The sequence below is a fragment of the Schistocerca serialis genome, chromosome 6 (genome assembly GCF_023864345.2).
Source record: "Schistocerca serialis cubense isolate TAMUIC-IGC-003099 chromosome 6, iqSchSeri2.2, whole genome shotgun sequence".
In the NCBI taxonomy this organism is placed as follows: domain Eukaryota; kingdom Metazoa; phylum Arthropoda; class Insecta; order Orthoptera; family Acrididae; genus Schistocerca; species Schistocerca serialis.
This window is the reverse complement of record NC_064643.1, coordinates 481,945,170-481,961,444: the sequence shown is the minus strand read 5'-3', so window position 1 is coordinate 481,961,444 and position 16,275 is coordinate 481,945,170. Positions and strand designations below refer to the sequence as shown.

The 16,275-nt window shown below is 40.9% G+C and overlaps 1 protein-coding gene across 1 annotated transcript in view; it reads left to right on the top strand.

Annotated features, from left to right (window-relative positions):
• Window positions 1–206: 206 nt before the first annotated feature.
• LOC126484375 (ejaculatory bulb-specific protein 3-like) overlaps window positions 207–16,275 on the top strand; it is a 103,241-nt gene continuing 87,172 nt past the window's right edge. Inside the window, exon 1 of the mRNA XM_050107862.1 lies at window positions 207–429. Coding sequence (XP_049963819.1) covers window positions 246–429 — 184 coding nt within the window. The 5' untranslated portion in view covers window positions 207–245. The remainder of the gene's footprint in view (window positions 430–16,275) is intronic.

The window sequence follows — 16,275 nt, the reverse complement described above, 5'->3', positions numbered from 1 at the left end:
GCAGATTGAAACCAATCGAACCGTTGGGTGCCTGCGGAGGTCAGGAACCGGTGACGGCTGCGATGACGGGTGGCACGTGGCCTGCGGTGTGGGCACGCACGGCGGTGCGTGTGCCGACACCGTGCCTCGGCCACGGCCGGCGCCCCCCCAAGCAGCCGCGGCCGACGCTATATATAGGGCGGCGCGCGGCGGCCGCGGACCCAGTAGTGGGCTGTGTAGCTGCTGGCCGCTGCTGAAGACGCGAGATGCGAGTCCTGGTGCTGTTTCTGTGGCTGGCGACGGCGTGCGCGGCGGCCGGCGTCGGCTCGGGCCTCGAACCCACGGCCGAGCAGATAGACGCGCTGCTCTCCAACAAGCGGCTCGTCTCCAGATACGTGCAGTGCCTGCTCGGCCGCAAGCGCTGCCCGCCGGAGGGCACCGAGCTCAAGAGTGAGTGGCGCGCGCCCGACACACCTTCACCGCACTCCATACTATCCGGCAGGCGCGAGAGACAGACGGGGGCAGAAACGGAGCGCTAATACTGTCAAGCGACAGATCAACATTGTATGACAATCCTCCACGCATACATAAACTTACATACATTTTAATCATACAATGAAAGCTTTCACGACCCGATGGTACTATTGTTGATAATTCTTCCGGGTTATATGGCCGTGGTCCATGGAATTCTTCTGTTCCTAACGTTTCGTCCAATACTACGTTGGAAGGACTGAGTCGGCAGGACTCAGCAGGACCAGCCATACCTCTGAAAGTGTCCAACGTAGTATTGGACGAAACGTTAGGAATAGAAGAATTCCATGGACCACGGCCATATAACCCGGAAGAATTTTCAATTACATAAATTTTCTTTTCCTCAGTCTTCTGACTGATTTAATGCTACACGCCGCGAATTCTTCTCCTGTGCCAAACTTTTCATCTCACCGTAGCACTTCCAATCTAGGTCCCGAATTATTTGCTGGATGTATTTCAGTCTCTGTCTTTCCCTGAAATTTTTATCCTCTACAGCTTACTTTAGTACCATGGAAGTTATTCCCTGTTGTCTTTGCAGACATCCTATAATCCTGCCCCTCTTCTTGTGAATGTTTCCCATGTCTTCCTGTCCTCGACAACTCTACAGAGAGCCTCCTTGTACCTTAATCAGTGCATCTAATTTTGAACATCTTTTCACAGCACCTCATATCAAAAGCTTCGATTCTCTTCATTTCCAATTTTGTCCACAGTCCATAACTCACTCCCACGCAATGCTGCTCTGTGCTCCAAACACACATCCTCAAGAATTTCTTCCTCAGATTAAGGCTGATGTTTCATACCGGCCAGAATTTCTCATCACCGCGCTACGTAAAATTCCACGTCCAGGCCAAATAAACTGCACAAAATCTCGTTAAAATCCTTCTAGGTGTGTTGCCGTATCATCTTAAAAATTACTGTAAATTCTGAAATTCTGACACAACCGACGCTTCGGTCGTGTTAAAATGGTCTTCTTCGGCCCTGACCTTGAGAATGGCCTCTGCTTCTTGAGCAAAATGTGGGTTATTTTAGTATTTTAACACTTGGCGAATAAGATGACGCGGCAGCATACTTGGAAGCGTTTTAACGAGACTGGCACGGTTACGGTAACCTACATGTTTCTAAACTACAGACAGATGTAATTTTTTCGTAAGAATATCACGTACTATGTCAATTTCTCAACTTTGTATTGTTGTCTACGCAGTATCTTTCGTTTCCCACGGTAGTTTTAAAAATAAATCCGTTAGAGAGTGGAATAGAATAGAATAATTTTTTATGAGACATATTTTGGTAATCTTGAAAACTATTTTTGTCAGGAATGTCCAGTTTTCGTAGATTTAATATCTCCTCTGCTCCTCACAATATCGCAAGAACTGATGCAAAATTACACAGTTCTCTCTATCACCTGTGACGTAGCTGAAGACGATGCCGCTTAACATAGTTTCCCTTCCGCTTTCACTCGTACATTATCGAGTTACTCGACGTCCAACCTATTCCCAGCATGTAGTGTCTCCTCCTCTATTACGACTATCGTTTGTCTCTCCTTTCCACCACCAATAAATATGACGACTGCAATTGAAAGCTGTCGTGTCTGTCTGCGACGAAATACTCCATCACAGTTTTCCTGATTGCACTGAGTGGTAACGAAGCCCACTGCTTTGAAGAACCGCAGTGCAACTAGTCGTGAACCCTTCAGCAAGTCCCGCTCCGATGGGCACTACAGTTTGCTCTGTCGAGTAATAACTTCCACGCGTGCTTTTTTGTTTGGATCCCACCTAGTACCTCTTAAATATTTCAGTCTGAAATATAAACGAGTGCTATACATACAACAGAATTATATTATAAGGCGATAAAAGAATGCAAATACAAATCCTCACAACAGTTTTCGAGTTTCGTGTGTTACCCTATAGTAAACACCGATTTCGACTTCGTGGTTGCTCCAAAGCTCAGTTCAGCATTATCCTCATATACGGCATTCGAAAGAAGAAATGTTCAAGCTTACTGTCCGAACTGCTCTGTTTTAATTAGAAACCAGTCCCTAAAGAATTATCCACGTTGGAATTTGCAGGGAGTGATCCAAAGTAAACTAAACTAGCGTGATAACACGGGAATTTGGACGGCAGTCCCCCCTTCCCTATCCGAGTCCAATGTATTAATCCATCTCTGGGAGCAAGATTAAATTCTAGTGATATTTGCTCTTTACAACTAGAAAATTTCGAAAGACGATCTGCTCTTGTAATACCTGTATACTGGCAATGTGCTGGTGTAAGACTGTGTAAACAGTATTTAGTTCAGAGTCTTGTAAAAAATAGAATTTATAATTTTTAAATCTGTGTGTACATATTTCCAGTTACTAAACATATACGAACATCGTCGGAATGAAAAAGCTATCATGCGTTCCTATCAACACTGACTTTGCTCTCGTTGATCGCAGCGATGTATGTCGATAATAATGGAACATTCATTTATGATGGAACTGCTTACGATAATTTAACTAAATTACTTTTATTATTGGGTTTTAGAGTACCATCGACATATTAGTTTGAAGACTCGGACTAAATTAGTTCGACAACTAATGGATAGTATCGATTGTATACGTTTAGATAGAAGCATTCAGTCACTCACAATAGCTTTAGGAAACTGTTCAAAATCCACATCAAGAAACACACCTTTGCCTTTACAGAAGTGAGAAACCGCCCAAACCCCACATTCAGGCTGGACTCTATTAACCGCCATTAATTCAGAGTCTTAATTGTATACTGGTAAATCATAACCTGTCTCTTCACCTTCATCTTCAGCTATAATAGCAGATTTTCTCAAACTGATATAGTGCAACTTACAATTCGTACAATGACAACGAGAATGAATTTCGAGAATTTCGAGCTGAAACAGAGAGGTACATATAATATTTTCTTTCCTCACACAATCAGCTAATGGTACACACACCGTGAGGGAACATTAGGAATACAGATCTAGATGAAGGCTAAGTAATTTATTTTCCAACGTAAAAGGTATGACGTTTGTTAATGCGCAGTAGACTGCGTATGATTCAAAAACTTTTGCCGTGTATTTAAATTTTCGAAGCAGAGACCCTAAGTGTATTACGTTCTCGCATGCTAGTATTTCATACAATGACGCAGATAGTTTGTGTGGGAACTACATGAGATTCATTCTTGCTCCCAAGACAACTCTAATGTTCACGAAAACAGACTTTCTTTTCACTCCCGTGGTCCCTACGCGAAAACAAAACATTATGGATTAAAAATTAACTATTGACATCCTGTCAAACCTAAGCTTTGAAATGATTTCACATTTCCGATGCGCGGTAATGTGTTTCACAGCTTATAAACTTCCTGGCTTATCCGTCTCGGTAGCCGGGTGGTCAGCGTGGCAGACTGCTAAGCAAAGGGGCCGAGTTCGATTGCTGGCCGAGTCGGAGATTTTCTCGGCTTGAGGACTGGGAATTGTGTCGTCCTTACGTTCATAGTGTCATAAATGACATTCCACTGTTGAGATGGCTCGAAAGCTAATAAATTAAAGAAAAGGAAACATCCGCGCTAAACATAAGCTACTCTAGAGACACGCGTAAGTGTGGCGAAATGTGGATGCTAAAGTGGAAAGCTACTCAATTTTGACATCTTCCTTCATCATCTGTTTATCCAATTAGTTCAGTATTTGTGTGATAGTGTCATATAACTGGAACAAGTTGCCGACTATCCTTTCTAATACGTACGTTTTCAATATTTTTCATTCAGTACCGGTGCACCACATAAAGAAACCTCATTTCATTCATCAATTTTCCGCTAAAATCAACCAGTACCTGGTGAGAAAGAAAAAAATTAAGGTTGAATCTGTACGACGGTATTCATGTGAACATTAGGTTTCGTAGCAGCTCATGGATGTTAGGCTCGGACTGGATGATGTTGCTATGTTCCAAGGAACACCTCCTTACCGTTATCTCAGTCATAAGACAGAGGCCTGAAGCGTTATTCACAGTTGTGAAGTTATTTATTTTATACCAAGATGGTCACACGAACGATATATTCGTTCGATATCTTCTCTATGTATGCCGATCCCTCCATACATCGACAATTTGCTGCCTTCTGACTCTCAACAAGTCGGAGACGTATCTCGGTCACACTGGAAATGAATTTTCTTCACAGTGGGTATCTGAATATGAATAAACAAATTATTATCATCCCATCTCCCAGTATGTTCTTCGACATGTGTGATAGGACCGCTCTTGCTCTCTGTATACATAAAAGTCTATTTGAAGGGCTTATTTCAGTAGTGGTGCAAGTCCATTACCTCCACTTTTCTGCCTATAATGATCCTGAAATTAATGATCCAAATAAACAGATATAAAGGTTCATCTATAGCAAGAAGCCATATGCTTGAATATTTCTGGTATCTCAACTGCAGATTTTTCAGCGCTCATATAACTTTAGGACTCTGTATCTCATAAGGAACAAAAATGGACTTGTACCACTATTGAAATAAGCCCTTCATTTGTTCATAGCCCCGTAGTGTACGGAAAAGAGTCTTTGATGAGTAACTGATGATTCCCAGTTTGATCTAATATCGGAATAATGTAATTTAATGCAGATGACTAGGAAAATGTTCGAATACAGTATCAGTGGTGTGCTGCTAAAGCTACATAAACTGGACAAGCACTTAAGGTCGGCTGTAGTGAACGCGAGCGGTAATAGGGAGAATTCTGGGAAACCGTAACTCCTGTATATGTTACCGCGTACAGAACACCTGTGCGACCCCTTTGTGAATACTACACCAAATATGATTAAAGGAAGACAACTAAGAAGTTAAGAGGTTGGCTACAAGAGTGTTACCGTTAGCTACGATCAACAGGCAAGTATTCCGAAAATGATCGATGGACTCCAGTGTGAATACCTAAATGAAAGAAGACGTTCCTTTCGCAAAACACTATTGAGAAAGCTTAGAGCATCGGTATCAGCGACCGACTGCAGATCCTACTGCCAACAACGTACATTTTGCGTAAGGAGCGCGAACACAAGGAAAGAGAAATTAGGGCTCGTACGGAAAGCATATTGGCAGTCGCTGTTCCCTCTCTCCATCTGTGAGTGGAACAACAAAGAGAATGAACAGCCGTGCTGCAAGGCACTATCCACCATGCACCATATGGTGATTTGCGAAATACATATGTAGGTGTAGAGTTATCAGGATCGTACTTATCCGTTCTGAAATATGAACTGATTACGGTGAAAGGTGACTGCTACTCCGAAGACAGCGTTACACTGGAACTCAGAATAATAGTGGAATCGTAATCCAATTGGAGCAATTCAAATTTAGATTAATATTTTGTGCTGCTATTAATTATCCTGGTTCATCGTCAAACATAGTTCATACCAGTACTTACCTGACATCGTTTGCATTTTCGGGTCTGCAACAACGACCTCGAGATGGCGTATGGACGACAGCATATTCGTCAAATTAAGACGCTTTTACTGAGTTTTATGACAAAGAGACGAATGGTTTTCCGTTCAATTTTCTCTTGTCTGCACTAAATTTCTCCCGTGGACGTTGTGGTTCTGTGAAACATTGATAGAACGTGAAATGTCTGTGGTTTTCTCGCAGTGCGTTATGTAACGCCACTCACAGCTTCTTCTGATCAGCGATCGAGGCACTGAGCCGTGACACACAACACAGATCCGGGGCTCTTGTTTCAGTGTTTCACAGCGCAACTTACAGTCAACAACGACAGAGGTGTGGCGACCTTATCTGGTTGACGAGAACTCCTAACTGCTTATATTACAATTACAGGTGAAACATGAACATAGAATATTCATTCGCAGGCTCACAGAGATAGAAATGATCAAGAAGTCGAATCAAAATTGGCAAATGTAAAAACACACATTATGCGTCAGTTTTCTGAAATGTGTGACCGGAAGCATCGTGAGCTCGTTTATTAGAGGACGACGTGTTTCAAACTTTCATACCTTTTTTTTTCCTCAGAACAATAATACATCATTGCATTCTCAGTTATCAAATCGATATTCGGATGGGAGCTGTCCTATGTGCCGAAATGTTTCCTCAGAAAGTGAAACTTACTGCAAAAGGGACAGTGTTTTTTGGAATATTGTTATCATTCTACAACAGATGTGCTGTAATGGTTTTGTAGGTGCCTATTTTTGCAAAACCGATGTTTGTCCGATCAAATCTGATCAATAAAGTTTTCCATTAGATTTTGCCTTCGATCGAGAGGGATTACTAGTATTCCTAAAAGTACCGAAAATGAAGACGTTGTAGCGTGAAGATACAGTAATTTCTAATGTTTTAGACTGTATGTGCTCAAATATTTGATAACCTGTATTTTATCACTTGTCATTTCTTTCATTTTCCAGTTCATGCGGGCTGCGACATGAGTGCTTTTAATGTCCTTGAAATTTACGGACTGGAAGTGAGATATTCTCGAGTGATGATAAACTATAATATTGTCTAATACGCTGATTCTTCTTTAATTTCCTGTGTTTGGCCGACAACCTGAAACTTCCCCTTAGAAAAGCTCTTACGTTATTTGATACAGAAACAGCCGAGTGAAACTCAACGTACTCAGACATTTTTGTCTTTACTTATTCTGTTCATCACTGAACTGACAAACAATATTTTAGCGCAAAGCAATCTGACTTTCAATAATCCCTACAAAAGATTAGGCCTGAGTAACAATAGCTTATACCTTTCATGAATCACTTACTTCACAAAAATCTTCGTTTCTCGAACTATTGCAATACAGCGAGCGCCAATACTGTCAGCTAAATAAAAGATTCTAACTACTGAAGGCACTGACTACTGGTGGGCATAGTTAGCAAATGAAAGATTTTGACAGAGAACAAACAATGTGTTTACCTTAATAGTGTTCAAAAGTCTATATATATATATATATATATATATATATATATATATATATATATATATATATATCAGTTCATGACATCCAGTCTTACAAATTTCCTTCTTTTGACGGACACACGTCCAGGTCGTCCTCTCATAGTAACCTCCCAAAACTCTGGCATCTCTCTCCCAACGCTACGCGCTGTTCACACCCAACTGCCCAGTACTACACTACCGAATGTTCCAACAATGAGTCCTACCAGCCACAGACTGCACACAGCGCAGTCAGCGATTTTCATACAGAGCACTACGTGGCGTTACCAGCATAAAAATCTAAACAGCCTACTTACAAACCTGCTTGAAAATACGTCAACTGTGAAATTGTTTCTTCAAGCAGTGGTACGTATCTGCCGATGACATCCAAGAAATATCGGCAAAGTGATATCTCTCAACTTCCTTTCGCCTTCATATCATGTACCCGTTACTGCAAGAAATGCATTCTCATGCTTTTGACAGCGAGGAGTTGAGCACTTGTGGCGTATCGCGATAATAATGTGTATAAATTTACAACTGAGTTGAAGGACATCAGTTGATAACTCCCACAGGAAACAACGTCATTGGAGACCACACAGAAGCTCTAACACGGCAAGGGGAATCACGTACGTTTCAACGTAATCATCCTAGTATTATTCCTCTAAATCTATCTAGAGAAACAGAGGAAAATCGAACCTAAGTGACATCACTGGGACTGGAACCTGCAAGTCTAACGTCAGGAACACACATACACAACTACCTATGCGTTAACCACTACTCTACCCCTCTCCAAATGTGAATGTATTTATTAGTGAGAGTGCAATTAAGTCGTTGAAACTATAGAAATGCCCTGTCGTAATGACGCAGTCTGAACGCGCGTATCTCGATGACATTTGTCTGCTCCGCGAGAGAGCAGGACTTTCAAACGGCGGGCCCAGACGGAACGCAAAGCCTGTCAGGCCGCCTGAGTGGTGGGCTGGCAGTCGTCTGAGAGCTGCCGCTGCTTGCTGGCCATTCCGGGCAGCGAGGAGACAACTTCTGCTTCCAATTAGAACCACTGCCTTACTGGGCGCCTCGTTAACCAGAGGACGGTATTACGAAATACCTCGGGGAACGCACCGTATTTTTTTCATGGACGAAGTCAAAACACATCTGCTTTCGTTCCAAAAATTGAAACAAATGGAGATACAGGTTATGCAATTGAAGATTTTAGTCGGGGAAACGAGTTTCCGTTGCGTATTGTGTTTTGTTCTCATTTTTGCTACACATATTAATCTCAAGCGTTATAATCGAAATTGGAATCATAGGCTGTGTTTGTTTGCTCCTTAAACTTGAGAGGATGGTTTAGATTTGTGTATTCCTTCCCGTATTAGTGAACAGTTTCTGTAACAAGTAATCGTGACAGTGATGTCCTTTCACAGACGATTAATAACAGTATTAAGAAAACTACCACAGCTGTTGTTTTAGGTGCATTTATTAAGCTACGAACAGTTTCGTCTCATCGAACATCCACTTGGTTACAAAATTACATAAATCTGCCAGTTCCATAGTTTAAAAATGCATAATTGCCCACTCAAATGTTGAAAGGTACTTGGAATATTTCGTAGACTGCGCTCGGTATAAGTGCCATACTGGGTTGAACGACCACTGAAGCGCTGTATGTTATCCTGCACCCAACAAATACAGCTGTGGTGTTTTTCTTCTCATTCAGTTTCTGAGCAATTGCTGTCTTTTTATCGACTGACAGGCCTCGTTCATGAAGGGCGAACGGGAAAAAACAACAGCCAGTAACCGCGGAGAGGTGACAAAACGTTGTAGTTCACGTAACTGTTCGCTTAAATACAAGGACGAATTTAGAAGTATCGTCTTAAGGCCGTTCACTCACAACACCTTTTTTTAAGAAAGTCGACCTGTAATACAGATTGTGGTGTTTACATATTCATGGTTGTTATAACGGATTTGTTAAGACCAATGCAGTTTAACTTTGATGCTATCATAAGACTTTGTTACGTTTACAGATGAGGATGTTTGTTAAGTCTGTGTAATAAACGGCCGAATGCTTAAATTTTAACTCTTTGCGGGATCACTCTGATAAAAGACGCACACACAAAGGTAACTGACGCTCTATATTTTAATGTATATGTACACCGCAGGAAAGGCTGTAGCTAATATAAGAGGTTATTTCCCCTCGTTTTTAGCTGCTTACTGCTTTAGAAAACAAGTCATTCTGCGTCTGTGTCTATTGTAATTTCTCTTGTTAGTCCTTTAACAAAATATGCTTAGAAGATAGAAGAACAGTTTTGCGACGTATCTCCAACATTGGTTCACTGATTTTGACCAATAGCTTTTAGCTGAAGAACTCCCGTTAAAATTACACCGACACGTGAATAAATCTTTCGTACGAAGACATCGATCTCCACCCCTAAAGGTCTCTTCAATACCAGAACGTTAATCCCTAAGTATTCTTCTTTGCTTACTTTGGCCAGTCTCAAACCTAGTAGCACATCTTTTATTTCGTTCGATCTCCTGCTTGACTCCGACTTAAGGAGAATTCATACAGTGGAGCAATATTGAAGCATAGATCGCACGAGAGTTAGGTGTGCTGTGACCTGAGTATCATACCCTGCACTGTCTCAGTGTCCTAAATAAACAGAAGTCAGCCCTTCACTCATTTAACAGCCGATTTCTTATCCTTGTTACACTGTACATCACTCGCAGTATTACCTGCACAATTCCCATTAATATCCGGGGCTCTATCAGTAGTAAAATGGAAATGCCGGTGGCTAGGGTCTCCAATCGGGTAGATCGTTCGCCTGGTGCAAGTCTTTCGAGTTGACGTCATTTCGGTGACTTGCGTGTCGATGGGGATGAAATAATGATGATAATGACAACACAGCACCCAGTCCCTGAGGGGAGAAAATCTCCGACCCAGCCGGGAACCGAACCCGGGCCGTTTGGTATGACATTCCGTCGCGCTGACCACTCAGCTACCAGGGTCAGACTCTGTGAATAGTGGTATAACTGTATGCTGTAGCACTCTTTCCCCTGTTTATACGCATTATCTTCCATTTTTCCACAATGAACGTAAAATACCACTCCTATATCGGTTAGTTATGATTAAGATGCAGTTACTCACGGAGGTCTAGTGTGGACTGTCATTATCATATGGCAGCGAAACTTGGTACATATGCTAACGCATTAATGCGGAACCGAAAAAATTAATTCCAATTTTGGCCACAAGGTGCAAATCTGGCACTGTACACCATCTCGGGAAACTTCCCTCGTGCTCATATTGAACAAACTGTATAAGCGGCAGTTAATAACAAAATGGACAATATGACTTTCTCATTTGTTAGACCTTTCCTGCTCACGTCCCGTTCATAATTCATTACATATGGAAACATTTCTATACCTATTTGTGGTACTCACAGCGTCACATTTGCAGCTGGTGGCCAAAACTGGAACTAATTTTTTTCAACGTACATCGGACCGCATTAACGCACTACAATGTCTACAAAGTTACACTGTCATACGATAGTAACAGCCTACACTGGACTTCTATGTGTAGCTGTACTTTAATTATAACCACGCATTATTTATCGAGCTTTATTACTTTCGTGTATGATTGCTCAGTCTGCTTGACAAAATATTTGTGTTTTTACAGAACATTATTTTCGTCCCCGATGTGCGTTCGCCGTCGAGGTTTCTGAAACAAGTGTTTAAAATATTTTCTTCTTTTTTCCGACACAGTTACAATTATGTTTTCAGATACCTGGTTTCAACCGCCTGAATGGGCCATCCTCATTAATGAAGCTGTGATACATCCCCACAGGATTTACAAATATTTGTAACTACCATATTAAACATTCGAAATTCCTGAAAAGTTGGAAACCATAATTTGAAGCATGTGTACTACTGAAATAAGAATCTTTCCATATTTCACCTGTCTAGCACTTTGTAGTTGTCTGAACTTCATATCTTACAAATGGAATCTTTAAGATGTGTTGTGAACGATACATGATGACGTTCATGCAGACGAAATGGCGGGGAGACTGTGTACTTCAAACGATATTTCTTATATGTGATTCGAACCTTAGCATCTCTTATTGACAAACCGTCTCCTTGCTTTCTTGATGTAATTTCTAAATTTACGCAAAATTGGATTTTCATGTAGAGGGACTTTTCTTTAAAAGGTAAAAAGCTGCTTGAAACAAGACCGCAGATAAATTCAGGAAACATAAGACTTCCTTTTTTTTTAGTATTAACGAAAGTGTTGCAACAACAATTTAGGGTCATAATACATTGAGTTTTGCAAACTTTTTCTTGCAGTGTGATACTCTTGGCTATATAGTTCAGGCTACAGTTCCGTATTCTCAGCTCAGCTGCAGGTAAAAACATATATCGTACGAAAAGCGCTATTTCGATAAAACCTCACTTCTTGATAGCTTTTTATTCTTGCGGAGAATGATGCTATGATTAACATTTGCTGGCAGGGGTCAGTCTAAAACAGAGAGAATTTAGACAAAGACGCCGTTATAGAGATATGAGAAAAATACGACGTGGATGTGAGGAGGGCGGGAGAAGAGAGGGCACAGAAAAAATGTCATATTGACAGTAGAAAATTAATTAACTGCATTGTCTTTATTGTTCAGTTCAGTATACTGCATTTAGTGTAATTTTGTTTCTGTGGCTGAATTCAATTCTTCTCGCCACATAGTGTTGCAATGAGATGCCACCCGCCTACGAGTCGTATGATTGTGTATGCAATCACTTCTAGTGCAGCCGCAGCATCTCTGCACTTACACAGTCCGTCTAAAATCGTTCCAGAAGTCATCACATTAGCACTAGGTCTATAGCGGTACGGCCTCGTGAGTTATTGCTTGTTTCTTTTGTTTCTGAGACCAAGCTGAGGAATCAGTCACTCAGTTTGACAGATGTGGAAAACCGGCTGAAAACCACAGACCAGTTGTTGCATCAGACCAGCGGACAAGCATTCGATCTGGTGCCGATTGGCTTCACTCTCTCTCGAAATCTCAAGTGCTTCGTGTGACGCTCTGAGGGAAATTGGTTAACTTTTGTGCTTATATTTTAGAAATACCGCAACAATTTTTTCACGAAACCTTATCCGGTGCATTATCTGCTTCGCCTATATACAGGGTGTTACAAAATTAGTTTTACAAACTATGGCGACAGATTCCTTACTCTAAAATAAAGAAAAAATGTCGGGTAAATGTGGGCTCTAAGATGCGTACCTTAAGAACAATGAGCACTTGCTCGTCTTCGCTATTGTGAACCACATTTCCTCTACTGAACAAGTGCTCATAGGTCTGAAGATATGCATTTCAGAGCCCAGGTTTGCTGGATATTTTTTTCTTGTTTCGGTCCAAATTAACACCTTCCAAAACATGGAAAACAAAGAGCTTGCTGTAGGAGAGATGTGTTACACAGTTCTGAAGATAAGAAAGTGCTCTTAATACTTAAGGTATGCGTTTTAGAGCTCATGTTTACCAGAATTCTTTACTTGTTTTGGTGTAATAAGCCTGTTACCTATACTTGTATACATATTTTTGAAACACCCCATATATATACAAGGTGTCCCTCCTAATAGGCGTCAGGCTCATTTTCTCTGGTGTGTCGGTAGGTATTTGCAATTTCTTTTTCCGGTATGTGGCTGGAGTTGCCCCAAACAAATACAGCTCATCACGTCTTTCATGCGTCGCATACTGTCGTCGGAAGACGTCACTCTGTTTCCCTTCACGAATACAAATCTTTTTAAACGAGAATTTTACGTGACCATTCGATAGAGCGATTCAAAACTATGTAGTGCGATATTCGTTTTGTCGAAATGTATTAACAGAGACATTAAAACACGAAGACTAAACCGTACTCCAACAGCGACTGAGCAGCACTGTTGCATCACGCTAGCAGTCAGCGCGTTCCGTCGACAGTGGGCATCGCATGAAAGAAGTGACCAGTAGTACTTGTTTGGGGCTTCTTAAAACGTTATTTTTAAGGTTTTCTGCGCGCATTTTAAAAGTGTGAATACAACGCTGGTACTGGTAAAGAATGAAGTATTATCATACAACATCTACTTTAGTCCGAGCTATTTTCTACCGAAAATTACCTGCATGTTTCGTAGACAGGGCCAAGTAACGTACATACCATTAATCAAAACAAGTTGTTGCCTCACTGGAGAAAGCGCCATGGAATTGCGTGGGGTGCGTGACCGAACTTTCGGTCCAGACTGTCGCAATTAATGCCAATGAGCGGCGAGCCAGAGGCAGTTGGCGGTCAGCCATAATGTTATCCGGGAACCTGTCGGACCACTGCGAGTTCTTTTGCGTTCCAGACTACGTTTGCCTTAAATAAGTCGAATTTCACACTTGCAGATATGTTTCGACCTCAGAGGTGTGGACGCGTGAGCGGTAGATGTTCGCCACTTTGGTTGGTTGCTGACAATGAGAAGTTTCAGCGCGGTTATATGGATGGATTTACACTTGCGTTTTCTATGTGCACATCATGTGATTTGTTCCTGCAGCGCCTACACATAACACTGACCGCATTACTATGGACATCTATGGGCTCACGCTCTGTAAACAGCGTGCTAGGGACGAGTGGTCAGTAATCATGTTTATGATGGGAACGATCATTAGAAGCAAAAAAGTGTAGTAAATATGTGCTTTGCAATGCATAACTTCAGAACTATGAGCACTTCTTTCAGTGAAAGAGATGTGTCTCACATAGCGAAGAAGAACAAGTGTTCAGAGCTCTTAATCTGTGCACCTTAGAGCCCCATTTCCTTGACTTTTTTTCTGGTTTTGATCCATACTACATCTCGAAATGTCGAAAGCAAAGAGCTTGCAGTAAAAGAGATTTGTGCGTGAGCATCAAAAATAAGTGGTTATAGCTCTTACGGTAAGCGTTTTAGAGCCCATGTATGGTGAACTCTTTTGCTTCAAATTATCGATCCTGTCATATCCCACAGCATGGGCCATGCTTCCTGGGAAGCCTTTATAGCTTTGTGATTAGCGCTAATTTCGAGAAAACAGAACAAACTGAAATCACTTACGAAGGCAACTAAAGCTAATTTCATTTTTACATCAATAGATGGCGCAGAGCTCTCGACATAGCGTAATGCAGACCGTTTCTAGAACAGTATAAAATGTGATTTCAATATATTGACTTATTATAAATAACCATTCGCTCGAAAAAAGCCTGCTAATACTAGGTTTCCGGTCATTTGCCCATGAGACAGTTTGATGGTACACAAGAGAAGCTCAAGAGAAGAAAACTGAAATAAAATTCAGTTATTTTTTTTTTTAACAAATATTCATTTTAGGTTGCGCTACGTCCAGAGTCCGTCAGGTGGGAAGAATCTACTAATAAATTACGGCTCTACGGCTCTGAAGGTATGATTAGTTAGCACAAAAGCGAAACACTTGCTGTCGAAATTCCGAGAACCTTTACCACGAATAGTTTGCTATGTTAAGATATTGCATCCTTTAGCGTAATGAGAAATGAGAGCAAAATTAGAGAAATTAGGACGGTATAACAAAGCCAGTATAACAGCCAGTTTTTAGGTCACAAGTTTCTTTAAATGAGCCAGTCTGATGAATACAGTTGGTACTTAATATTGCTTAATTTTTCCATACAAATGGAAAATCCATGGGAACGTGCGTAATGCTTAACAAAGAAGCTTGTTTCTTATTTTAATTCAGATCTATTTCGCTTACCACCAGAAGAGATTCGTAATATTCGGCGGTTGTTCTTTGCTCTTTATAGGTTGATCAGTAAGACGAATCCATCTTGCAGCCCAGGAAACATTGCCCATACTATTTCTGGCAGATAAAACCGACTCCACTTTCGTTTTTGGCAGTTCACCTGCTTCCATCATGTCTTTAACTGTTGATTGGTTTCCAGCTTTTAGTAATTGGCTGACATATCATAAAGATACCAATTGTTCAAAAAGTCAAAACATTTGTTCGCATGTTTTATTTTAATCAGAATTCAATAAATCCTTCGCCTGTTTTGCGCAGAGCAGTATCATAAATAATTCTTAATGTAAAATGTATCTCACTCTTCTCCCAATAAAGCTATAGAGCCAGGTACTTCATACCCTTAAATTATTGATCGTACATGATATTGTGAGCTTCCTCAGAAGGTATTGTGACGCCCTTTATGTAGATCATCAAAATAAAAATAATCAAGCTGAATTCAGCTTTTTATTTCTTAAATGTGTTTCCAAAAACAGCCACAAATCGCACTTTGTACTTTTCATTATGACCCGTTTCGCTCTTCAAATGAAACAGAGCATTATCAGAACATATAGTTTAAAGTTAGCTGACAGCGTTAAACATTGCCTTTACAGTTGGCTGACAGATCTAAAGATTAATTTGGCTGAACTATAGTACTTACTTACGTTTAAAGTACGGTAGTAAATGATGACACTGACGCTGACAGCGCCAAAGATGAAATTGATTCAACTTGAAGCCAATCTTTAATGCTGTCAGCCAACTGTAAACTGTATATTCTGATGATGATCGTGTTCATTTGAAGAGCGAAACCGATCATAATAAAAAACACAAAGTGTAGCTTGTGGCTGTTTTTGAAAACTTAGTTTTAACAGTGGGTCCCGTGCAGACAATGCCTGCCCTTGGTACGTTTCTTAAATGTTTAATATGGAGAAATATACCCATAACAAACCTTCACGAACTACGAAGAATGGTAATATTTGTCATGAACACAGGGAATAACAGTAAGTGATCAGAATATGTCACTTAGTTCTCAGTCTGACTTGCATATTACTATTTATTAACGACCAATTTCCGATGGCAGTCATCTATTATCGAGTTTCAGATAGTGATAAGG